Below are 25,366 nucleotides of genomic sequence, written 5' to 3' on the forward strand. Positions count from 1 at the left end.
TTTAAGCAGAAGAAGTTTTTTTTTTAATTAAGAAGGGAAAGCCAGGTACCCACCACCTTTCAGGATGAAGCTTTTACATGAACAGCACCAAAAATACAGTAGCAAAAATAGCAACCTCATGTTGAGATAAATTACAATAAGCCTTAGGCTGTTTCTGCCTCTACGGCGAGACTGTACATATACTACAGTCCATCTGAGAGCGCCACTCTGCCCTCCGTCTGTCTGCGCTCTCACGGCAGATGGCTTCACAACTCGCTGCCCTCACACTCAGCCTCACAGAGGAAGCACATATCACCCATGGCCGGACCGCTCTGTCAGTCTGCCGGGGCAAGCCTGCTCACACCACCCACTGCGGTGGGAACTTTCAACTCCACTCGTGTTCCAGTTGCACAGCATGGAGCGTGTCTGTCTGATATCATCTCCAAGCCTGCTTCTTTCAACCTTCTTAACATGCAAATGAAACCGTAAGAGACGGAATCATTTATTTATTAATTTTTTTTTAAAGTTATTTGTACATTAGCTTGATCTTAACGTGTGTACAAAGCAGGTTCGGACAAAGTTTTGGCTAGCTGCTTTCTTTTTGAATGCTCCGTTTTAAATAGTTCTGCTTTTGTTTTAGATTCTTTATACCCTCACATAATATCTATCTCGTCTCAGTGTCTGACGCGGTTAAATTAGAGTCCGAGGTCAGTGGTGAAGATGCAGCGTTGAGTAATCTGCGCTCCACCACTACAGGACACATGGGAATTAGTTTAAGTGGGAGCTGCAGTCACTGGTAGCCTGTGGGGCTCTCCATGAGTGGGCTGGAGCAGTAGAGCTCTGCAGGGTCTCTGAGCTCAGTCTCATGACTTTGGGCGTGTTCCTCTTCGGCCTCTGCTCCCGCCACCGGTCCGTGACCTGAACTCTGGGAGCTGGCCATGGCGCCGTAGCCGTGGTGAGCCGGAGAAGGCATCGGAGTTAAAGCCAGCTCCGGTTCCAGCAACACGGATGCAACAAACAGCTGAGGGAGAAAAAAAGATTATGAATATGTGCACAAATTAATTGGTGATTCAAAGGTTGATCTTGGCCTTCATTTCATTTGCAGTGCATCTACATTTTCAGCACACAAAATTAACACATGGCTAAAGTTGAAAATGTCTCATATAGTCAATTTTGCAAAGCGGAATGGCAGATGTAGTTGTAGTAAAAGGTGGTTTTACAAATTTTAAGCACCAAGGGTCAAATATACACACTTAGACTTTCAGCTGTTAAAAAAAAAAGTTTAAACTTTACAACTGTGCCATATTAGTGCCACTAGTGCCATAAAACACACTGATGCTTGTTGTAGTAAATTGTGAAAATGTTTATGGACCATGACTAATTTTTGCAGGGTGTTGACATCTAATGTCTAACATCTGTTGCTGTAATAATTATTTTAAAACATCACATGTCATGTAACATTAAAAACAAATGAAGTGCTCTACACTGGAGGTGGTGGTTGACGTCACTGTGCTTCGGTCTGCATCAGGGAACGTCTCAGCAGCTGGCTGATCAGACATCTGAAAAAAAAAAAATAGATATATAAATAAAGGGCTCAAAATACTTCTTATGCAGAAGTTCATAGCTGTCACTAAAACAAGGCAGACCTGGTAGCTTGTTGACTTGTCTGGAGTTTTCCGAAGCCATATACGGAAAAGACAGCAGGCAATACAGCAGATGAGGGATGCTAATGTGAACAAGGTGATGGGATGTATTGGACCTGTGACAGTCCAGAACAAAAACAGGAATTACTTCAATGTACATTAATTATTTGACAGAGAAGGTTAAACTTAAAAAAGAAAGCACCTAATCTGAGAACGGAGAAGAAGAGCAGCCAGAACATGCCGAGGATTGGAGCCACGATGACCTGGCTGGTCGCCGCTCTGTGGATCTTCTGGTTGAGCTTGGTGGGAACGTAAGCGTAGTAGATGTTGTATCGATCGACCATGTGCTTCAAAATGACGTAGAGCAGACCTGGAGGGACAAGTGAAGTGGAATTACACCAGGTTATCTCGTTTTGCAAAAAAACAAAGTGGATGTGGTGCTTCCGTCTTGTTGAAAAAGGAGAATTACGAAATGAACAACTAACTAAAATTTTACAAGATTCACATTAATTCATATGAGCAAATTTTGACAAAATAAAAAAGAGGCCTGCATGAAGAAAGAAGCATGCACATTGAACTTGAATGTTGCTTAAATAAGGACGTAAATTAGTTTGAACAATTTGTTACATTATATGTTCAACATCCCAACAAAATACAGTAAAATCAGTACATTTTTAGATGAAAAAAAAAAACCCAACAAGGGCTATAAACACTTCAACAAAGTACCATACACTGCAACTTAAATGTTTCTGTGAAGAAAACTTATTCAGTTAGTTTGGGAACCTTTCTAACTCTAGATTTGTCCACATTTCTGTGTCAAATGGCTCATCAAACAATTGAATTTTCCAGATGAGTTTAGAAAGACATCTAGAAAGCCAAGACCAGCGCAAAAGGTAGCCAAAAATGTCTGGTTCCTGGAAAACCAATATTTCTGCACAACCGCTCGGTCTGTGCATTTAACAGTTTTTTAAAAACGGCATGTAAACTTCTGTAACAGCAAAGTTTAGTCTAAAAAAGTAGCTGGAGCGGACAGCAGAAGTAAATAGAGGCTTGGTGAGTTCTGGGCTGACGCAGGAGTGTAGTGGGTGTCTGGCTTGCAGCTCACTGTGTCTGAGTGTCTGGGACTACAGCAGCATATTCACACAGTGTGTGTTGGGGGAGGCCTGCATATACACACTAAGAGGGAGGACGGAGGAACTGAAACTGCTGAGAAAAGAAGGTTAGATGATGATACAAGAGGGTAATTGCATGTCACTCACCAAAGGGCGTAATGATGGGACACGTGATGCTGTAGGTCATGCTGACAGCAAAGATACACATGGTCCAGGCATACTCCAGGCCGAACTGGAACTCGTACGCTTGACTCTGCAGATATAAAAAAGTTGAACTCTGTAGGTTTTATTTGATATCTTTACAATTAAAAGTTCACACTAAAACTTAAAGGAATACTTCTGCTAACCCTCTTCAGGTGTATCCGCTCGGCCTGGGATTTGGCAAAGCAGAGGCGCAGTGCGTACACTGTCAGCGCCGGGATTCGAAGCAACTCCATCGACGTTCCGATAAGACTCGATGTGATGACGTAATTTACAAAGAATGCACCGTTGTCAGGAAGAAACACACACCTATTAAAAAAAAAGATAAATGCTGTTTTAAGACAAAGCCTCACATCACACTGGTTTTACTGGGTTTTTATGTGATAAACCAACAAGGGAGTGTGTAATAATAAAATAGGTAGGAGTCTAAATATTTCCAGGGTCTCTTCACCTTCTAGCATGCTGTCAACCTTAACCATACAACCAGAACTGCACTGGGATGATTCAGATATGAATATGCTCATTCATGTTTTAAAACGGTCAAGTCAAAGTTCAGAGCTAAATTAAATTAAGCATTTATGGCTGGGATTAAAAATTGATGTTCAGAGATGCTGTCCATTCAATCGCACTGATAGCTCAAACTGATTTGGGACTTTTTTTTTTTTAAAGAACCGTCAACTTTAAATGTGTAAAGCTGACATAGTCATACCCCAAAACACTTAAAGGTAACGATGACTCTACAAAGTATCAACTCAGGGAACTGATTATGAATGTAGTTCATAACATTGAAAACCGAGAATCTTTACCCACCATTTCACAATTATTCACTGCCTTGTGCCAGTCAGTCAGACAAAATCCCATGAATGTACTCTCAGGTTTATGGATACAATGTGACAAAATGTAAAAAAATTCAGTGACTGTTGATGCTTTTTGAAGGCACTTCAGTTTATTCTTTAAATTTGAATTTAAAAAAGGAACCTTACTGGAATTTGATCTCCTTCTCATCCATAAAGTTGATGTCAAACAGCCAAGTGAAGAAGAGGTCAAGACTGCAACAAATGCATAAAATCAGGATATCTAGCAGACATGGAAACATCTGATAATAGTGAAAAGATTACTTTCAAGAATATTAATAACTATAAGATAAATTTGTGCCTTTTGTTCCAATTTTACCTGGACAGACCAAGTGAGGGGAGAATGATCACCATGAAGACCAGCAGCAAAAAACACTTGTGCATCGTCACTTGGTTCTCAACCGACCTGAGACATCACACCAGAGTACAGTGAGTCAAAAAAAAAAAATGTATATATATATTTAGAAACGTACATTCAGCTCAATCTATATGTTATAATTCTGTTAGATTCATTCTGCATTTTTTTCCCTCCAGTAAAGAGTTGATTTGCATTCGCTCCTTCACATGTCACGCCTGCACACAAACGTTTGTGTGGGCGGTTATGTAAAGAAATGGTGCTCATAGGTGCAGCATGAAGGTTTTCTCCAGACACGCGGTTGTTCTGCTCTTCTTTCAGCGAGTCCCCGTGCACGGAAAAATAAATGAAAAAAAAAATAAAAAAATGGCGCATGGCGACTACAGTGAATCTCATTGCTCCCTCATGAAGATCTCTATGACAACCTGCCCAGAATAACAGTGCAGGCAAAGTGACAGTGAAAAGGAGGGACAGAGATGGAAAAAAACCAAGAGGGTAAAAGAAAGATAAATAATGAATGAAGGGAGTTGAAAGGACAAGTAGATACAGATGAAGGGCCTATTGGAAGAAGACAAGGAGCAGAATGTCCAATTTAGAAAAGGAGAAAAAGAAAGTTGAGAGCAAGGCAAGTACCTGGTCCAGTGGGACTCGAAGAAGGCAGAGTAATAGACGATGAACGGCAGGAGTACAGAGAACACCCAGAGCAGGAAGGTCGGAAAGAACTGGGTGATGATCGGGCTCTGTGAAGGAGACAAGTGTGGTTATTCAACATGATCCAAGAAGTCTGAAATAAAGCTCTTAAGTACTTTAAAACACGGACCCTCAAACTTTCCACGGGCCGCGTGACGTTGAACTTGTCCATGGTGTTCACAATGATGGCAGGAGTGGTGAAGAAGAAGAGCAGCAGGAAGAGGAGGATGTTGAGGAGGACGCATCGCAGCCACCAGCGAGAGCCGCAGACAGCCAGGTTTTCCCTGGAGATGTAAAGATGTAGAGCGTTTTTTTGAGAGAAAGAGCAGAAATGGTGACTCCGTTCCTAAATAACCAGCATAACTTCAAAGATGTTTTGGAAACACAGCTCAGCACTGGTCCCGTCACATTCACAGACATTATATTTACCACCTCCTTAGATCATCTTCACAACTGTGCATCAAAAAAGACATTTTTCCAAATCCAAAGACTGGCAGCGGAGATGATCGCATTTCAGATGATTCACTTTCCTTTCCCAGAGTCCCAAATATGCCAAAAATGTCAGGCCTGATTATGGGGTAATGTCTCCAAATTGCGTGAGAGAGACACTGAAAATTAGGTGTTAGACTTAAGAACTGTGTTGTTGTGGTTTTCCTTTGAGTGCTCCACTTTCTTCCCACAGTGAGAAGACATGCAGGTTGGATTACTACATCTGCTGTGCTGCGACTGAGTTTATGTCGTGAAGGGTTTATATGGTTTATACTGGGTCAGTCAGAGGATGTTGAGGAGGACGCATCGCATAGGAGATTAAGAAAGATAGGTAGCATAGTTTGATATTAAAAGCAGATTATGCATAAGAATTTACAGAAAAACTCCTAAAATTACATTTTTTTTGTTTGTAATCAAAATCATTTTCTTTTTGGCTTTGTAAGAGCAACAGTGACAAAGCCACACAAAGTGACCTCTGTCATAAAATGGCACGAATTTGTGCAAAATAGAAAAATGGAAGTAATATGATATACATTTTTCAAATTAAAAAAAGTGGGAATGTATCAACTATGTAAAGACTGCAGTTTTTGGAAAATACGACTCAGTTGGATTGAATTTCAACGTTTCAAGTTGTCTTTGTGGAAAGTGAGCCTCCAACCTCCACTCTCAAGTCTCTTGCAGCCTCCAACAGGTTTTCTTACAGGATTGCCCTACATTTAGCTCCATCTATCTACTGAATCATCCTGACCAAGTGGCCTAGGTTTGCTGAAGAAATCTATTAAACCACATTATCATGGTGCCACCAACATCTTTTATGATGGTAATAGTAAAAGATGTTGGTTGAGGTACTGACTTAGTTTTTTGCATGGAGTCTACAGAGTGTAAGTGGGATTTCTTATAGCTTTCTTTCTACTGTGGCTTTTAAATTCAAAGTCAGTTTTATAGAGTTGTCAGGAGATTATCCCACCCGAGTTGTGGATCACTGAAGCATTCTTGGTTACTTCATCTAAAATGGCTAAATTGAGCAGTAAATGGAGGATATCCATGTGGTAAGGTTGCAACTTTCAGATAATGGGTTGAACAGCGTTCTCTAACAGATGTTTAAAGCTTCAGATTTAGCTTTATAACCCAACTCTGCTTTAATTTTCTACACAGCTTTCTCTGTGATTTGTCTGTGGTGTTCCTTTATTCTCGTGAGCCGCGTCTTCACTAAAACACATCTGAGCTCTTTTCTAAAGAGCTGTATTTATAATAACATTGATTTACACACACAGGTGGACTATACCAACCAGTGGAAGGTTGTTTTTTTTATATACAAAAACTCTTCAAGGTTTTTATAAAAAAAACTTCCTCTGATTGAAGTTTTTAAATAAAAACTTCAAGGAAAAGTTTTGTTGGGCCGTCACATAAAATCTCCATAGAATACAAGGAGTTTTGTGGTTGCAGCTTGAGGCTTTGAGAAAAACTGTTTTGCATTTCTGATACAGACCAGATGATGTCACTTGGAGCAGGTGCGTAGCTGACGCCCCATCTCTGCGACTGCACCACAGTGGTGATGCTTGACTGCTGGGGTCTGCTGCGGCAACGCACACGACTGTAGTCCTTCACAATGCTGGAAAACAATTCAAGACTTCATGCTTTACAGCAACGGTAAGGAGAGCCTGAACATCGCAATCTCTCCCCGGTGATGAGAGGAGCTCTGGGTCGTACTGCTGATTACTCACACAGCCGTCATCCTCTCATCTCTGAGAGTCACAAAGGCGATGCCCAGCCTCTTCATGGTGATCCGCTGCTTCTCCGCATTAAACTCATCTGTGCACTTCTCCTCCAATTCGCTGTAGTACTGTTCTGCATCCACCTGCAGAAAATAATACTGCAAACTTCAGAAAGCTTTTTACCACGTTTAGCAGTGCTACTTTTGCATTGCAGTGCCATCCAGTGGTAAAACTCTTCATACGCAATAGTGACTGTACAGTTAATGTTCACCCAACCTACCTTTTCAAAACCACATATGTCGCAACATAATATCTGAGCACAAGGATGTGTCGTGATCATGACCTTCCCATCTTTTTGGGCCTTTGTTGCAAAATACAGCCTGCCTTTCATTGCTTTGCGCCTGCAGGACACACAGAATGTGTTACTCCACTTTCAAGTGATGCCATCTGAGTCGAGGACAGTTGACCGTACCTTTCTAAGTCCAGCTTCATCAGTTTGTGAACATCAAAGCAGAAGCGGATGTCGGTGACTGTGCAGCTGGGGTAGGCCTCGCTGGTGGGTGAAGGTTTAAAATTGATTATTCCTCCTGGAGAGCTAACTGATAAACATAATAAAGGATTTAAGTTGACCTAACAAGAAACTAGAGAAGAAAAATGAGTACTGGAAGTGCTTGGTGATGAGTCCTGGGTCTGAGATCTCTCTGGGAATGGAGGTGATCATCAGCGTCCTGGAACCCTGCAACATAAAACACAAAAACACCCAGTTTAGGTGTTTTGGCGTAAATGTACCATAAATATTATGTTTGGTACAGAGAATTAAAATCCTCCTGCCATACATAAAATCTTCTAAGAGTGTACATTTTTAGATTTAAAGAAAACTATACAAATAGAGCTGTACTGCCAAATAGCATTCATAAACTTATATATTCTTTTCTAATTGAAATTCAAACATTTTTATGACCTTGCTTCATCAACTGTTTAGTTTATGACATGTAATATTAAGGTCTTTGAAAATAATTGTTTCTGAGGAAAAGTTGCCCCTCTCAGCTACCAACTCAAGACTGTTTAAGTTGTGGGTGGATTTTGGGTCATTGTCATTGTGCATGGTCCTGTTCTGCTTCATGCTGGTTTTATTGTTTAGAGATGATCTTGAGTTTTCCTCAAGCACTCTCTGATACTGTGTAGAGATCAAGGCGGAGTATGTGATGGTGAGCTGGTCAGATTCCGCTTCATGCTTCACAGCAGGATCTTAGCTGGTTGCATTTATATGCATCACAGTCAGCTGCGAGATCATCAGGTTTTAGACAGAAAAAACATTTATTCTCAGACTTTGTCAAAGGGAAAACAGAAAAAAACAGAGCCATTAGAAACCATCACTTCTAGCTTTATCTGGATGAAATCACAGCTACTCTTGATGATTTAATGAGTCAAGGAAAACCCATCTGCAAAAATCACCGCTTCTTTTAAAGTGGTTACTTTTTGCTCGTTTAGATAAAACCACTATTTGATCAATCTATCTGAACATCAACTGCTGGAGAGAATCAACATCTTTCACTTGACATTTCAACCATCGGTGGAAAAACTGGTGAAAACGCTTCCTGAAAGCCTCTGGCACCAACTCATACGCTCTCAAAATGGCAACTTTCATTTTGCTGTATGACAAACTATCCTTAGCAAATAATACAGCACAAGTTTATTGAGCCTGTTAGTTTAGATCATGTGTCAAACTCAAGGCCCGCGGGCCAAATCCGGTCACATACATAGAACTTCAAGACAGCATGTATGTGCTTAAATATTAAATGTTATTTTGCATAAAATCAAATAAGTTTTTATTTGCATACTAATCACATGGATGTGAAAATATTGAAATTATTTAAGTTTAAGATGCACTCATTGAATAGCAGAGAAAGCCAAAAATATTTTAACAGTTTGCCAAGTAGTTTTATCCACACAACTGGCAGAAAGCATTTAAGGACATTCATGATCCAGATGTGGAAATGAAAATGAATGCGACACCCCCTGTTTAGATTGAAGTACAGCCTTCACATCCTGTGGCTAGTTTAATGCCATTCCAATTCATTCAAAAACTCCAAAATAACTTTCAACTTCTATCTCACGGAACACTGGAACTAACGAGACGTGTTTACCGACGTCAAACATTCCCTCTAAGGTTGCCAAACCTTCATTTAAGGAAGAGGAACTGAAGATTTTATTACTTCTGGTTCACAAAGTTTTATAGTTGTTTTAGCTTCAAGCTGCTTGAACTCCAACTTTCTTCAGAACTGGAATTCCCGTTCTTTTTCTTCTGTCTCCAAGTGAAATCGGTCTAATCTTAGCTTTAACCGAGAACCCAATGATGACTCCACAGAGAACGGATCGTAACGTGACAGAGTGACCGGTTAACCCTCCTCTTTCACACTCCAGGCTGGAGTTTTACTCTCAACCACAGGTTCATCTGCCCTCCCCGAGGCAGGCACAGAGGGATCTCCATCCTCTGCATGAATCCAAGATCTTTCCTCAATATCAGGGTAAATAAAGACCACCTTGTGACAACAAATGTTCAGCAACAATAGTTCATGCTCAAATCCGTTTTCCTGCATTCATCCAGCTTGCCACAAACTCATTTAGGTCAAAGGATGCTTTGTTTACTTGAACCAGAAAACAATGGTTTTACAGAGCCACAATAACCAACGTGCATTGTGATGAGTCAGCCAAAATTAAAAAAAAGAAAGGAGACCACACGGACCAATCTGAACATAGGACTGTTGGATCCAGTGAGCCCCCTGTATCCTACCACACCAACAACCACCTTACCTCAGAAAACAAAAAAGGACACAAAGCAAACTGGATTACTCATCCCACCACAACACTTTTCATTCAAAAGATCCCGGACGAGCCCCCACTTGTAACTTCTTCAGATGCTGTCCAGCAGATGAGGGAATGTAACAATAAGCAATGTTTTGGGATGAATAAAAAGGCAGAAGGAATGTAGCAAGGAATGTAGTTTAGTAATAAAAATAAATGACTTGAGCTTCTTGAAGTGAGAAACAGGTCAACACCCTTACTCCTCAAACTAGAGTAAAATCAGTTTCAACAATATTCATAGAACATAAGTGAAACCACTAAACCAAACAAAGGCTGCCTCTGAACAAAAAAGGAGCAATCATCTCAGCACGAACAGAAATGCAACTTTCCTATCAAAAGGAGAAGATAGAAACATCTTCTTAAAAAGAGTAGACAAGCACAATACACACTCCTTCCTGGTCACCAACAAGATCTCCCCACCATGGAGCAACATAAAAAAACAAAAAAAAAAAACAAACAGGAGGTGCTTGGTAAAATCAAACCCTGAAAGGGTTTAGAAATCTATGAAGCAGGCTCATGTTGGAGCTGGATCTGACCCCCTCTGCAGTTTTCTCGCAGCTTAAAGGTGACCCATCCTGCTTTATTGAACAGGTTTGGACAAAATCATTCCTCGATAATGAGATTTTAGTCGGAACAGTTCCGCTGATTTTGATCTCATTTCACAATGGGCTGTTTTGGGCCCTCTTGTCACTTTATATCCAAATCAGATGCTGGTCATGACCGCCAAGTCAATGTCTACACTCGCACATGAAAATGGCTGCAAACAGATGCACAATAACACATGTACAACTAGATGTCTCTACCTGCAACATGCAAACTTCAGACAGAAAATTTCACCCTGTAAGAAGCAGTGACCGCCTTTTTGTGATGACACCAACAGCTGTTTGCATGCCATCATTCGATAAAGGGCAAGATGGACCACTTATTAGTGCAGTGGTGCCCAAAGTCAGTCCTGGAGGGCCGGCATCCTGCATGTTTTAGTTCCCTCCCTGGTTTATCGCAGCTGGATCAAATGATGGCTCATTAGAAGAACATTGACAAGCTGAAAAGGTTGTTACTACCACCAGGGAGAGAACTAAAACATGCAGGGTGCCGGCCCTCGAGGATCGACTTTGGGCACCACTGAATTAGTGAATGAAGGGGAGAGTGAGAAAAGAAAATTTGAAGTAAAAAAAAATAACTAATTCTTGATTTTGTTTTTTCTTGACATCGATTGTTCCTGTAATCTCTATTTTGAGTGTAAATTTTATTCCAAATATATCCTGAGAAATATACATAATAACTACGTTAGGCTAATTTTAAAACAATATAAAACTAAATGTTTTATGAAGGTACATAACATAAGTTAACATCTCAGATTACATTGAAAACAATCTAAGGCTATGTTTTCCATTTAATTAGGTGCAAAATACAAATGAATGCACAGAAGGAAAGTGTTTTTCTTGTAGGGATTGATGTGATGCTGACAGACCTTTTCATCCTCTCCGTGTTCCAGCCTGGCAGAGTGGTGAGCCATGGACAGCAGAGTGATGATAAAGTACACCAGAGCAAAGACGCTGTGCAGCCAAAGAAAGCTGTCCCTTTGAAGCACACAAATAACACAACAGTTACAGACACACTTTTCAATACCTCTGGTTTGTTTCATGAGTTGTGATGTCATCCATGTTGTCTCGCACTTACTTTGCGCTAACATTAGCAAGTGTTGTTCTTCCAAAATCTTCGGGACCGTCTCCTGTAGACATAATGCCACATGACATACATTTCAATTTTGTCATAGCTTAAAAGGAAAATCCCAGCACTCTTGTCTGGAGGGCGAGGCGCAATTAAAGCAAACTCATGTTCAGTTATATGAATTTTACACAATGTCCTCACATGTCAGCCATGTCTGGTTTAATTTGGGCCAGCCTTTGTTTGCCATTGCTATGGCAGCCTGCATTAGGTTTATTTAACAGAGGGTGACGCATCAGTCCATAAGATGACAGCTAGGAGAAACCAGCTCAGTTCCCCACAGAACCCATAAAAAGGTCCCTGCCTTCATCCTGTTGTGCATCCTACAAAATAAACACACAGCTGCCAGAAAGGATTTCTGTTGCCATTTAGCAGCTGGTTATACGCTTCAGCCTGCTCCTAACACCTGCCTGTGTGGACCAGTAGGAAATGAAGCCGTTTCTATTCTGGCCTTGGTTGCCTTCTCACCAGTATGTCAACAACCTTCTATTATATATAGAGGAGGATCTTTATTTTAAGTTTTAATCCTCACTTTAACTTTTACACATTTTGTCCTGTTACAACCACAAGCTTACATGTATTTTACTGGGATTTTATGTGATAAGACACAAAATAGCCTCCCAATTCTGAAGAGGAAAGAAGTAGATACATGGTTATCAAATTTTTACAAATACAAATCTGAGAAGTGTGACCTGCATTTTCATTCAATCTTCTGAGTCAGCCATGTCACTGCAATTATGTCTTAGGGGTAAGTTACATGTAGAAACTGAAATTTATGCTAATAAAATGATAACATTAGTCAAGTTTGAGAGAAGCTTTCAGCAACAATTTTGCCAAAGAAAGTTGAATTTAGGTTTGAACTTCGACTAGGTCATTCTAATACATGAATATACTCATGTATTAGAATCAATCAGAATCTGCCCATTGCTGCTCTAGCTATACGTTTAGAGTACTTTTGCAGTTAAAAAGTAACCTCTCCACCCTTTGTTTCAAGTCTTTTTTTCCATCCTCTTTCAGGTTTTTCTCTAGGGTTACCCTGCATTTAACTTGATCCACCTTCCCATTAATTCTGACCAGCTGTTGAAGAATTTCCCACTGCTGCTAGGTCAATGTTTTATGGTGGGAATGGTGGGTTTAGGGTGATGTACAGCGTTCCTTGCATAATTGCCTAAAAGCATTGTACCCTGGAGGTTCCCGGAGAAGTTGACCGGCAGGATTACAGCCAAGGAGAGCAGGGAAACCACCGTCATGAGCAGTATTATGTGGCGCTGGAAGGACAGGTATGTGACTGCGTCGATGCCGCATTTGCTGCGGATCTCCTCATCCCTGCACACACAAAATATATGGATGAAACTCCTATCCAAAATATACACTCTTCAGAACTGAAAGTAAGTTCTTGAAACCGTTTCTGAGTTAACAAATATGAAGTTCTCACATGGCCAAATTCATGACTTAAGGATAAAAACAAACAAACAAAAAAAAACATAATTCGTTTGCAGTCCAGGTTTGACAAGTGAGATTTGCTTTTCAGCTCAATCTAAGGTTTTGGTCTGATAGGCAAACATGACCTGTAAGCACAGGTGAAGAATATTTGTTTTATTTCTTTAAGATTGACACATTTCACAGACAAATAAAATACAAACGTTTCTTAGTCATCGTCCAGATATTTGCATTTGTCGTAATTCGGTATTATTATAAGACCACAAACATCCAACAACTCAGAAAACAATCAACCTGCATTAAAAACAAAAAAATAAAAATAATCAAGAAACAACCTGTTTTATGGTTTGCATTTAAAAATATCCAGCTATTTTGTTTGCTTCAATAAAATCTTGGATGTTGTAGTCTTATTATTTGAGCAGATACAATAAATGTCACACAATGTTTTACGTTTAACAAGAAAAAAGGGCCTGCAAGTGCTTTTTATTTGACTATCTCTGACCTCCGGACAAAAACAACAACAGTTGAATCTAAATTTAGTGCTCGACAAACATGAAATCTGCAGCTTATGAGTGAAACATTGGTTGTAATGTTAAAGCTAAAAGATGGAGATTCCTGGGCAGGAAGTTCAGGAAGATGAGGTAAGCAGTGTGTTCTGGTTTGAATGCAGCCCACACATTGTGAACTTTCAGGGTGGGTTTGCTTTTCCCTGGAGATCCCTGGGTGAGCCGCTGACATGCGAGCTAAAAACAGCAGCACCCAAACGCCACCACAATACTATGGAAACCATGGATACCATTAAAAGAACCATTTTACAGGCTAAAACAGCCATGTGCAGTCAGCCTTGAGTTAATGCAAACATCCAGCAGAAAGCCACATAAACCCAGCCAGGGTTACTGAGCTGCTAAAAGAGCTGCAACCTAGACTTTACGTTGGATGGTGACACCAGCTGAGATTAGAGGGGGATGAAAAAATATTTCACAGCAAACTTCAGTGCGTTGACTTACTTCATATGGTAAAGAGATGAAAGCCATGAGCAGAAGCCCTGGAATGAGAAGAGAATAACAAAACAGATGATAAAAAAAACACGCTACATGTGGCAACATGCGGGGACTGCATGAGGTCTGCAGGGTGACACGGAGATTTAATGGGTCTAGGCTGGCGCTGTAATCAGTTTACTGCCGCCTCGGCTCTGTGTGGGCACAGGCCTCTGACTCCTGTCTGATTCTTCGACTTACAGTGTTATAAACAGGCAGGGAGTGACTTCAGTCTGTCACACAGGTGTCACGGGGAGTCATAGACAGTTCGGCTGAGTCACGATCCAAACAGTTGGGGCCGCGCCATCTTGGGCAAACCGGGCCTCATTATGAAAAACTCAGCATGCAGCAGTTTTCAGGCTTGAAAATAGATTCAGCAAATTAACAGTGACACATTGGTTTACTGTAAATAAACCTGTGTGAGACTGGTTGTCTGTGCAGTATCTTTAGTATTGGTAATGATAGTATTTCTTAAAAATATTGTGCAGGGTGATGATGGCTGGACTCCACCAGTCTCCCCCTCATTCTATCACTTTTGTTTACCCTAATTATAGTTTTACTGACTCAAAGATAATGGTGCAGTAGGAAAACAGGCCTTTACTACCTTATAAGCATCAACTTGCTGCTATACTTTTGCCCTCGTGATGGTCTGATAGGGTTCAATTTGTCATTGGATGGTGTCCATGACCTTCTGCCAACTAACACAAGTTCATGGAAAAGTGAGAACATATATTTTTTTTAACCTGCATTTTGTACAATTCAAAATTTAAAACACTAAATAGATGATCAAATGTGCAATGATTCAAAGATGGAAACTGTCCAGAATTGTGGTTTCATGTTTTCAAACACTATGCATGCTGGGTAAAACGCAATTAGAAGATTATTTGAGCAACTTGAAATCTCTAGAACTTATATTTAATAAAAAAAAATAAATAAATAACAGTTTTTTTTCTTGACTTCCCAGTTCGTTGTAGCAGGTGGCTGCTCACACTGAGCCAGGTTCTGGTTCTGCTGGAGATTCTTCCTGTTAAATGCTTTTTAAATCCAGATTAAACCAGTTCTTTTTGTTCATTAGTGAACAAAAAGAATCATAAAGATCAAGGAACAGACAGAACAGGAAGAAAGTTGTGGAGAAGTTTAAAGCCGGGTTAGGTTAAAAATGTCACCCGCATCTCTACACTGGAATGTGTGATCATGGAGTTTTTCTGATTTTAACAAGCAACACACTTTGGAAAACATTAATGTTCTTATTGCTTCAAAATGATGCACTTCTTATTGTTGGCGTCTCTCATAAAATCTACATAAAAACATTTAAGTTTAGGGTTTTTGCCATAAAAAAAATTTAAATAGCAACACTTTCAACATGCACACGCACACTTTTTGTTGTGCTGCTGAACTAAATCTGTTTATATTGTTTTATATTGTTCCCGTTATTAATGAAACGAAGAAAAGTGTAAAACAAACAAAATAAAGCCTTCATTTAGCCATCCAGCAATAACAATTTAGATGGTAATTATGGCCTCTCATGTTAGCTTTCCAATAATCTTTAATAAATTAAGTAACTTCTGAAGTTATGTTTTCTCAAATAAAATGGGTCATTTGGTTTTAGCTTCATCATGGTCAATGGCTCCAAAACTCACCATGTCCTTTGTCTCAGAGTCGGAGGGGCTGGACTCTGAGGGAGATTTTTCTTTTTCACTCGGTTCGCCATAAAACAGGGATGTAAGACTAAGGGGGACAAGAAGGAACAAAATAACATTTTTAACTGTCACTTATGGTCCATCATTGCCCCAAATAAACAAATATTAGGTGCCAGGGGCTTTGGAGTCAGGAGGACCTCAAAAACAAGCATGTGACAAAGTAAGTGGATATCAATCCTTAGGCTTCACCACTGACTATTCAGCTGAATGTCAAATTAGGCAGCATAATTCAATTACATAAAGGGAGGGCCGTTTGGGAAAATGCACAGATGCTGCCTGGCTGCTCGAGCTGTGAAGCGTCCAACGGACAGGCAGGATTAATCAAGCCCACAATGTAGGGTGCTGAGTGAGCAAGAAAACCCACAGAACAGACTCATTTAACAACTTTAAATCATCCTCCAAATACTGACTCAACAGTGGGAAACCTGTGCATATGTCGATCTGCTCATTCTAGTAAAAATAATCCTGGGCATGTTTAATATTACCAATTAAAAAAGGAGAAATAAAACATAATAATGCATTTAATTTCCATTTACAGTGAAGAAACACAAAAGATGAATATACAGTTAAAAGATATTACTTCAGTACACCCATAATTGGAAAACTCCAAAGCAACTTATTCTAAAATTAGGTTATTCAGTAGTAAAGCATGTGCCATCTTTGTCCACCAGCAGAGGGAGCTGTTCCACTGAGCATAATTTCTCCCATCTTGAACATTTGGATGAGCCTCGGAGGCTGTAGAGTATAAGATTTTTCTGATTAGGGTGGCGAATGAGGGATTTACCTGTCATTCTCCATAACCAGAGCCAAACGACCGTAGTCCCAGGCAGCCTTCCTCAGACAAGAAAAGATGAGCAATAACAACTGCAACACAAAAAACGGAAATGATTTCAGAGCTTCTGGGAAATAAGATATCCTCAGTCAAACACTTTGTTCTTATAAGCTCCGGCTCAAGTGTCTCCTTAATGTTTGATCAAGGAGCTGCCTCCAAAATCTCCGTCTTGCATTCAGAAAATTCAAACATTTTGTTGCAGCAACAAGGAGCCATCCTCCTTTTTTCCCCTGTACTTTCTCGTGTGTGGTTGTCTTGGAAACTATCAGAACCGGGTCAGCGTGAACGCATGAACACATGCCATGCAGCTATGTCAGATCAGAGTGGTCAGCTGCAAAAAATAAACCTGAATAACCTCAAATGGATGTCAAGCAGTTTGTCTCAAGCAGGTTTAAAAAACAACAACAAAAAAAAACCTATTCACTCAGTACAGTTGGAAAGTGGAGTTAAGTGGTGTCCACGGACATAACTGAAAGGTCATGGATGAACGATGATGAATGCAAATTGAGTAAAAGTGCTGATGAGCTTTTGATTTTAATGGCAGCATTAAATCATCTCCTGTTCTGAGCCAATTTAGACAGCTGTGTTAATGGAGGAAAGCGCCCATAAATGTTGAATGATTCAATCTTTAAGCAATGAAAACACAGCAGAGGCCCCTGGATGAATGATGGGCTACCGTTTATCCTAGTATTTTCTCCTCCCTCGTCATTAAACACTTCCCTGTTTCGAAGTGTGGCTCTCCTCTATAACTCCCGCACATTTTATTCAGTGTGATGATGGGATTAATGCGGAGGCGTCCTCCTGTCACCTGGAGGGAAACACGCTTTGACTCATGCCCATCATTAGGAGACAGCGTTCGAACCCTCTCTGTTGGCTTGACAACCCAGCAGTCATAAGATGAGCCAATTAAAAGATGGAGGCTGCTGATCAAGAGCGGAGATCAAGACTGATGAGGCCTGACGTTGGAAATGAGCCGGCTGACAGCTGCAAGTTGAAGTCTATTATTATCTGGAAGGCTGCAACAGAAACAGCACACCCGTGTTTGTAAATAATGCACAAACTGGATTCTCAAAAGTATATTTAACTTGACATGTGTGACAAGAATGTGATGTATTTGCATTTCTGTTTATGGACATGATTATGGGGACCAAAATCTCAGATCAAATTGAGTGCAGCTGGGTTAAAATTAGAAACTCTTTTGTTGTAAACGTAAACTTTCTCACATGGTGTCACATTAAAGTGTATTTTGAGGGATTTTATGCAAAATTCCAACAAAAAAGTAGGGCATATTTGTAAGGTGGAAGGCTAGCGGGTGCATGGTTACAGAATTCTTTAACACATTTCTAAAGTGTGAGGCATGCACTTGCATTCAGTTCCTCTGAATAAATACTTTGTAGAAAAACCTTTTTTCATAGAATTACAATTAATCTTTTGCAGTTTTGGATATCTAGAGAGTCAAATAAAAATATGAAGCCCATTTGCCTTTGCAAAATAGTTGAGTCTGGACATGAATATTAGTTTTGCCACAATCCTCAACTGGACTTTGACTGGGCCATTCTAGTACAAGACCCTTTTACACTTTTTTTTTAACAGAACATTTGTTCTTGTTCCATTTTGGTCACATTTGTGGAGTGTAAATCTTACAGCTCCCCTGTCAACAGATTCTTCCACCTAAGCTGTGAATCTCTGCAGCTCCTCCCAAGCTTTACCTTCGACTTGTGTTCCTTGACGCTGTTTTTTTCCACCATGTTATCTAAACAGTCTAAATATACGTTACACATAGACAAATTCCATTTATTAATTAGTTGGAAATGGCCCTGATTTGATTTAGGGGTACCAGAGTGAAAGGGGCTGAATACAAACACATGCCACACTTTTCAGAGTCATTTGTAAGAAATGTTGAAAACCTCATCACTCTTTGCTTCCACTTTACTTTTTTGCAGTCACATAAAATATATATTGACGTTTTAATTGTAACATGACCAAATGTTGAAGTTCTGGGGGTGTGAATACTTTTCAAAGCACCATTACCCTGGGGCATAAATCTTATTTATGCATTTGAAACTAGAGACAAATTATACTGACTATATGCACAATATTAAAACTGCAAGGGACCGTTAGAAAACAACAAATATTGCATTTCCTATTACATTACAAAAGTGTTGAGTGGAGCCTCATTGCAGCCGATGCAGACATGCTTTCGTCCAAGTTGCTAAAGGTCACAGAGAGTGGTGGCAGCAGCATCGTAATGACAGAGGAGAGAAACAGAAGGGAGGAAGACGAGGATTTACGGCGGCACTGAAGCTCTCAGAGGAATGACACATGATCTCTCTTAGAAAGTCTAAATCATTTTCTCAAAAACAAAACTATGCTCATCCATCACACTCTACTTGTCAGCTTGCATCGATCTGCTCGTGATACCTAAACAAGGTGATGGCAGCTTCAGACTTATTTAGAAACACTGCTATCAGTCAAACCTGTCTAAGGTGCAGCGGTAGACAAAGGCAAAATTACTGGAAGACTTTTAAAGAGATTGATCCCATTTCAAAACGTGTTTTTAAAAATTTAAAATTGATTTCTGTTAACTTTGAGTCAATCGACATGTCCTCGAAAAGGCAAGAAACTCAAATCTGTCTCCCAAGTCTGCCAGCAAGCTGAATTGGTCACTGCTGTGATGGAACCTCATGTTGTTCAACTCAGTTTAACGCCAACTCCACCATAACCAGCTCTGTAGCTTCTGATCTCCAACTAATTTGCTAGGAATACAGGTGCCTCTATGATCAGAACCTGATGGCAATTTTTACTTACCCATATAAATATTTCAACATTATTAAGTAACGTGAGTAGGTCAATTTTATTTATCCAGCACCTTTCAGACAAAAATCCCAAAGTCCATCAAATAGAAACCTACAGGCAGGAAACATAAGAATACATGACCTATATCAGATCGAGATAGAGCTTCACAATTATACATACAGGCTAAAACACTTTGGATGAAGTAAACAACAAAGAGACTGCACACTGTTTGTTGGTAGTCCATAAATTTTGAGCAGAGTTAAGATAGGCCCAACAAGTAAAATTTATATCTGCACAGAATATCAAGAACAATGTTTTATGGAAAGAATAGACAAAGATTGGGTTATTTTGTCAAATTGACATAAAAAAATGTTTGAAGGGGTTAAGATGCATCAACTATTGAGTAAGGCAGTGACAGTAAGATGATGACCAAGTTCCATGTACAGTAATATAATTAAGACCAAAAAATACTTCCAAATTCAGTAACTACCCCAAGACAACAGCTGGAAGGTTAAAACTTAGCCACTTCTGAAAATGCCCAAACTTTGATCCTACTAAAAGTCTATGGATTTTGCTTAAAAGTGTGAGCCGTACCAGGAGACCATCCAATTTGAAAATGCTCCACCATTTCTGATAGAGTAACTGGTCAAATATCCAACCAGCTTCATGCAAGAAGCATTTTGATTTCTTCAAAAGGCAAGGTGTCTCTCTGTAACCTGATTGGTTATAGTAGTAGGAATGTACTAATATGTGACCCTAAAAGTATAATTTTGACACTAGGTAGAAAATAAATGATGCATTCAAACCATATACATGTGAAGTTGTTGGTCGCATTATCAGCCTGTCCATTTTTATCACCACTGCATATATCAAAGGAGATCTGTTATGAAAATGTAGATTTTTTTGCACTTGCATTTGGGTCTCATGGGCTTCTAAAAACAACACAAATACCTAAAAATCCCCTTGTGTTTCTTGACAATAAGTTAATATTTTTTTGATGTCTGGAAAAGGAGTAATTTCAAAAACCTCTCAACTGTTACGTCACATTCGACAGACACTGCTCCGTTACCTAGCAACCCAAGCAGAGCTCCAACACATTTGGTCAGCTAGTTTAGCCGCTGTACACGCTGTACAATGGCTGCTGGAAAAGACAAGTGTTTTTTTGTTGACTAACTATTCAGATACCACTTGATGCATTCTCGTTGGTTGTGCAGGAGGCTCTACTTCTGCTTTTCGGAAATAAGCAGTTGTATAATTGTGCAGCCATTTTCACGTGAGATGAAGTGGGTGTGTGGTCAGCAGCAGTTGATTTAGATGAAAAGTGACAAAAGGCCCTAAAACAGCTCATTCTGAAAGACGCTCAAAACAGGCAGAACTGAGCAGACCAAAATCTCATTATCCAACAATGATTTGGTTTAAAAAATGTAATGAGCATATTTCAAATGCTCATTTGAAATATGCTCATTATTACGGAAGCATAATAGGTAATCTGTAGAATTAAATTACTGTTTTCCACTAGTTATAAAGCACAAGTTTTCAGAAAACCAGGACAAGCTGCTATTGGACAGATGAGTGAACAGACTTCTTGGTGAGAGTGTGTGAGAGTCTGTACCATCCAAAGCACCGCATTTATGAAGAGGACCGTGGGCACCCCACCAAATGGCAGGCCCTGGAGGACGCTGTTGCGAGAGTGAGAGCGGAAGCATTGCTCTGCCGTGCTGTTTTCTTCCCCCGATGGCTGCAGGAATCCCAAGACATCCAGCTCGACGTGCCGCAGCGCCACAGGGGGCGCTCTGGTCTCCAACAGCTCTGATGACTCCATCAGGACTGGATCATATCTGACAGAGGAGACAGACAAAAGGTACACATAAATGCATATTCTTCTTTTTGTGTTAACATAGGTGAGGAAATGACAAGAGGACATTTATGAATATGCATTTATATTTCAGGAGAATCTTTCATAACAAAATAAAGCATAGATTCTTTACTAAAAATGTTTTTAAAAGCCATCATTCACAAAACATATATTCACAAAACTGTACAATAGACATTTTTATGCAATAGATTAGTCACAGCGAAAGGGGATGTTTAGTAACAAGTGGCGAAAGTGTGAATGATTTTTTTAATTAGCAAGTGGCACTTTACGTAAGTGGAGTTAGTACCAGAGCATTAAGCGTCATGGTCCGTTAGCAGCAACTGAGCTGTGCTGGGCATTTTATTTAACAAATTGAACAAGAGCTGCTTCAAGTACATAAAATACTGACTTATACAGCGATGGCTATTGTAAAACTTAGATGCTCCAATAAGCACCACTTACTAAAAATACAGCATTTACAATGTTACAGACAGAAGGTGTTATTTAAAAGTAGAAGACAGAATATTATTAACCCTGAGCAGGTGTTAGAATCCGTTTTTCCACATTTTGTAACATTAAAACAAGGGACCTCAGTCTAGTTTCATCTGAATATATGCGATACATCAGACAGGTTAGAGATGAAGGTATTTAGATGTTCAAAGCAGGGTAGGGGACAAGCAAAAATGAGGAAGCAGGAGGTCTGAACTTATAATGTACATTGACTTCAACAAACAGCCAGAGCTACAATGGAATGGTTTACTTCCAAGATCCAAAAATGGCCAAGTCAAAGTCCAGACATAAATAAAGTCCAAGTTCACAGTGCTTCTCCACCCAGTCTGATTGAGCTTCTAGTGTACAAAAAAAAAAGAAAAAGATGTGTGACACACCCTAATAAACTTCCAGCTGTAATTCTAATGACTCCTTCACAATTTTGCAGATTCCCATTTGTCAAAAACTTATCAAAAAATGTGCTGGTCTATCAAAAGAGATCGCAGTAAAAGTCCCAAATCTAAGATCAGTGATTCCTTAAAAGTGAATCAGCCATTGTGAAAAATCTAGAAACACCATGTCCTCATTTGTTCTTTATGTCGGGTATGAAAGCCTGAAAACATATTCAGTGTATTAACAGATTGTTGTCAGAGCCTGCAGAGCATCCATTGGTCAGTGCTGTGACCACAGAGCTGAGGTCTGAACCATCTGTCCTCCAGCAGCACATGCTAATCTCACTTTCGATCAATACATTACCGACCCTCAGCTGCCCGGCTTGTGTACCTTCCTCAGTGAATAAACAGAGGCAATGGAGAAGCAGCACAGTTCAGACAAAGCTCTGCATCAATACAGCAAATTCAGTTGACTGTTATGACATCAGCTAGATCAGATCAGGTTTCACGATGAAAATATAGATTGCTCTTCATAGTAAATTCGCAGCTCACCCTGGAGCAGTAAATGTCAGCTAAAACTATCTCAATCCTGCAAGTTAGCACATTGTGACTCAAGGTCTTCAAGCCTGCCTCCTATTATCGAACAAACTGTTGGCGTGATTCATCACTAAAATGACGCCGCTTCCTAAGGGCGTTTGCCATACTTTTGAGAGTTATAACTTGGCATTTGTTGGGCAACTGAAGCCCCAGCAGAAGCAACAATGTAGGAGGAGAGAAGAGCAAAAATACAACACAGTAGAGAATAAGAGGCTCCTTCTGCACCACTGTGAGCTCCTTCGCATCTCCTATTGAGAAACGTGATCGCCAACAGTCAATATTCAGATACTGAACCTCCTGTTGAGACGACAGGAAGGAGATTCCCAGTGGGTACATCTGAAGGAAAATTTATAACATGCTAGTCTATAGAGCTGTTTCCATAGAAACACTTTAAATTAACCTAAATATGAAATTTCAAGTGTTTATACACATATAGCAATAAATTGAACTTGATCACTGAGGCCTGTGCAAAGGCCTGTTGGTAAAGTGTTTTTCACCTTTTATGCAAAACAAAATATCTTTTAGAAATCCTACGTTTTACTTGCAACCAATCAAATCTCCAAATTCTTACGGTATTGGAGAGTAAAAGTTACAAAACTTTTCACTCTTTTAGAAACCATCTGATACTGGCCAGGCATTAAAACCTGATTTCTCACTAGAAAACACAAAATTACAGCAACATTTACATAAAAAACAACAACAAAGGTTTCCAACAGAATCCACTCCTCAACACAGCAGCTACATTATATTACCTTGTCCTTCCCCACTGACCACAGGATGTTATGAATTTTACTACACTACTGAATATCTTGACACTTTTAAACATTAGCTTCAAACTGCATCTTGCAGGTAAGAAGATGCAGGTACAAAGTACAAAAAGGAAGCTATCCAATTTGGATCCAACTTACCCTTTTGTGAATTTAAACAAACTTCCAGTGATTTCTATTTAGCAGCTTAAAATTAACCTGTCGTTTTGTGTCTTTGATGGTTAAACATGCGGGCGTGGTCATGAGCAAAAATGTAAGTTCTCACCATAAAATGTGCAATTTACCATGTATGCAATCTGATCATCACAAATTGCCATCAAAACACAGCTACCATTTAATTTTGTAACACTTTAGGTCCACCCACAAACAGAAAATCACATACTTTATATCACATTTACACTGATGTCATGTACTTAAAACATATCAGGAAGTCAATTATTCTAGATTGTAATCCTCACCATTCCTTGGCTTAAAAAAACCCCATTTTATTCATTATTTTCTGACACTTTCACTGAATGTTAATTTTTAGGCTTGTAAACAGCACCACCTATTGACTACCTAATGTTATGGTGAGCTTAGCCAGGAACACATTGAGGTGGTGGTGATCAAAAACATTGATTACAAAACACTGAAGGGTTAAATAGTAAGTAAAGTAAATCTCACTATGAAGCATCTTATGTATGACCGTATTGAATCTGAAAGTTATTCTCAATGCAGCAAAACACTGTGCATTAAAAAGGATTGAGGCTAATTAAATATATCTTGCAACTGAGGCCGATATATAGGAAATTATAAAACAAGCCTTGTATTTACAGTGCTAAACCTAATTTTATTGAGTCTTATATTTGTAAATATTAGCTTCAGACAGAATTATTCTCATATTATCATTGTTCCTGTTAACCAGAAGGGCGCAGAGCAGCTGTGTGAACAGTAACGTGAAGTGACAGCAGCTAAATCAAACAGAAATCACGCCTTATTGAGGAGGATAAACATAATTATGTAGCTGCAACCTGGAAACATGCTGAGCCTCAACAGAGTCATCCAGAACGTTTTCTGCTCCTGCTGATACTTACTTTGCTTTCTGCTGTCTGTGATGAGAACAGAGAACTCCTTCATCCCCCCTCCTTTAGAGATAGACAGGCTGCTGAGCGATACAGGCCAGCTCAATACACGCTTCGCACAGCATCTGTGTAAACGCCACAGCATGACTCAGCACTTCCATGCAAAGAGACTGCTCCCATCTCATCCCCTCGTGTACAGTATGAACACTCCAACAAGCTCATGCTGATCCATTTCTCTTCCAGCTTACCCAACTCTGCAAATGTGGTTGTCTTTCTAATCCTTCCTCTCTGCTTGTCGCCCTCCTCCTCTGAATCGGGCTCCGAAAGCCAGCGCAGCAGATTTACAAACTGATGTTTGGCTGGTGAAGCAGGATTGTGGCCAGCTCTTGCAGGAGGAGTGAAATCCCTCAAGCACACCCAGTTCAGACAATTAATAATCGCAGATGCTGAAGTCAGTAGGGGAGCTGACAGCTGGTTAGAAAAGACACCCGAGTTTGGTTTAGGAAAAAAAAAGGCTAGCGGTAAGAAAAGCAAACTCATGTCAGCTAATCTGTTTACTGCAGCAGAAGAAACAGCTGAGACTTGTCTGTGTACGTGTGTGTGTGTGTGCGTGGGTTGGCACTACTCACACTGTGAAGATCTAAACATGTTTATTTAGTCACTTAATGAGGACATGTCCTCTTTATCCAGTCTCCATTAAATGAAGGATGATAATTTATGGAGAAGTCAGGCTTTTGTCTTTGAGTTGGAGTGAAGATATGCCACAGGC

General features: G+C 39.8%; 1 protein-coding gene across 5 annotated transcripts in view; it reads right to left on the minus strand.

Annotated features, from left to right (window-relative positions):
• The window catches only part of tmem63c (transmembrane protein 63C), a 33,607-nt gene continuing 8,241 nt past the window's right edge, over positions 1-25,366 (minus strand). For 3 of the 5 annotated variants that reach the window (XM_008400208.2, XM_008400210.2, XM_017302608.1), the window contains 22 exons: positions 21,049-21,274; positions 16,593-16,672; positions 15,749-15,836; positions 14,079-14,116; positions 12,815-12,957; positions 11,584-11,635; positions 11,375-11,483; positions 7,701-7,774; positions 7,511-7,591; positions 7,319-7,439; positions 7,048-7,181; positions 6,813-6,935; positions 4,965-5,118; positions 4,778-4,884; positions 4,109-4,195; positions 3,919-3,984; positions 3,082-3,244; positions 2,882-2,987; positions 1,825-1,992; positions 1,626-1,738; positions 1,464-1,538; positions 770-1,000 (listed from right to left, as the gene is read on the minus strand). In XM_008400208.2, the coding sequence (XP_008398430.1) occupies positions 770-1,000; positions 1,464-1,538; positions 1,626-1,738; positions 1,825-1,992; positions 2,882-2,987; positions 3,082-3,244; positions 3,919-3,984; positions 4,109-4,195; positions 4,778-4,884; positions 4,965-5,118; positions 6,813-6,935; positions 7,048-7,181; positions 7,319-7,439; positions 7,511-7,591; positions 7,701-7,774; positions 11,375-11,483; positions 11,584-11,635; positions 12,815-12,957; positions 14,079-14,116; positions 15,749-15,836; positions 16,593-16,672; positions 21,049-21,258 (2,523 nt within the window). In that variant the 5' untranslated portion in view covers positions 21,259-21,274. Of the gene's footprint in view, positions 1,001-1,463; positions 1,539-1,625; positions 1,739-1,824; positions 1,993-2,881; positions 2,988-3,081; positions 3,245-3,918; positions 3,985-4,108; positions 4,196-4,777; positions 4,885-4,964; positions 5,119-6,812; positions 6,936-7,047; positions 7,182-7,318; positions 7,440-7,510; positions 7,592-7,700; positions 7,775-11,374; positions 11,484-11,583; positions 11,636-12,814; positions 12,958-14,078; positions 14,117-15,748; positions 15,837-16,592; positions 16,673-21,048; positions 21,275-24,609; positions 24,723-24,845; positions 24,979-25,366 lie in introns of those variants that run through there. The other 2 variants (XM_008400209.2, XM_008400207.2) reach the window with 2 other exon arrangements.

This window comes from Poecilia reticulata, linkage group LG22, assembly GCF_000633615.1.
Source record: "Poecilia reticulata strain Guanapo linkage group LG22, Guppy_female_1.0+MT, whole genome shotgun sequence".
In the NCBI taxonomy this organism is placed as follows: domain Eukaryota; kingdom Metazoa; phylum Chordata; class Actinopteri; order Cyprinodontiformes; family Poeciliidae; genus Poecilia; species Poecilia reticulata.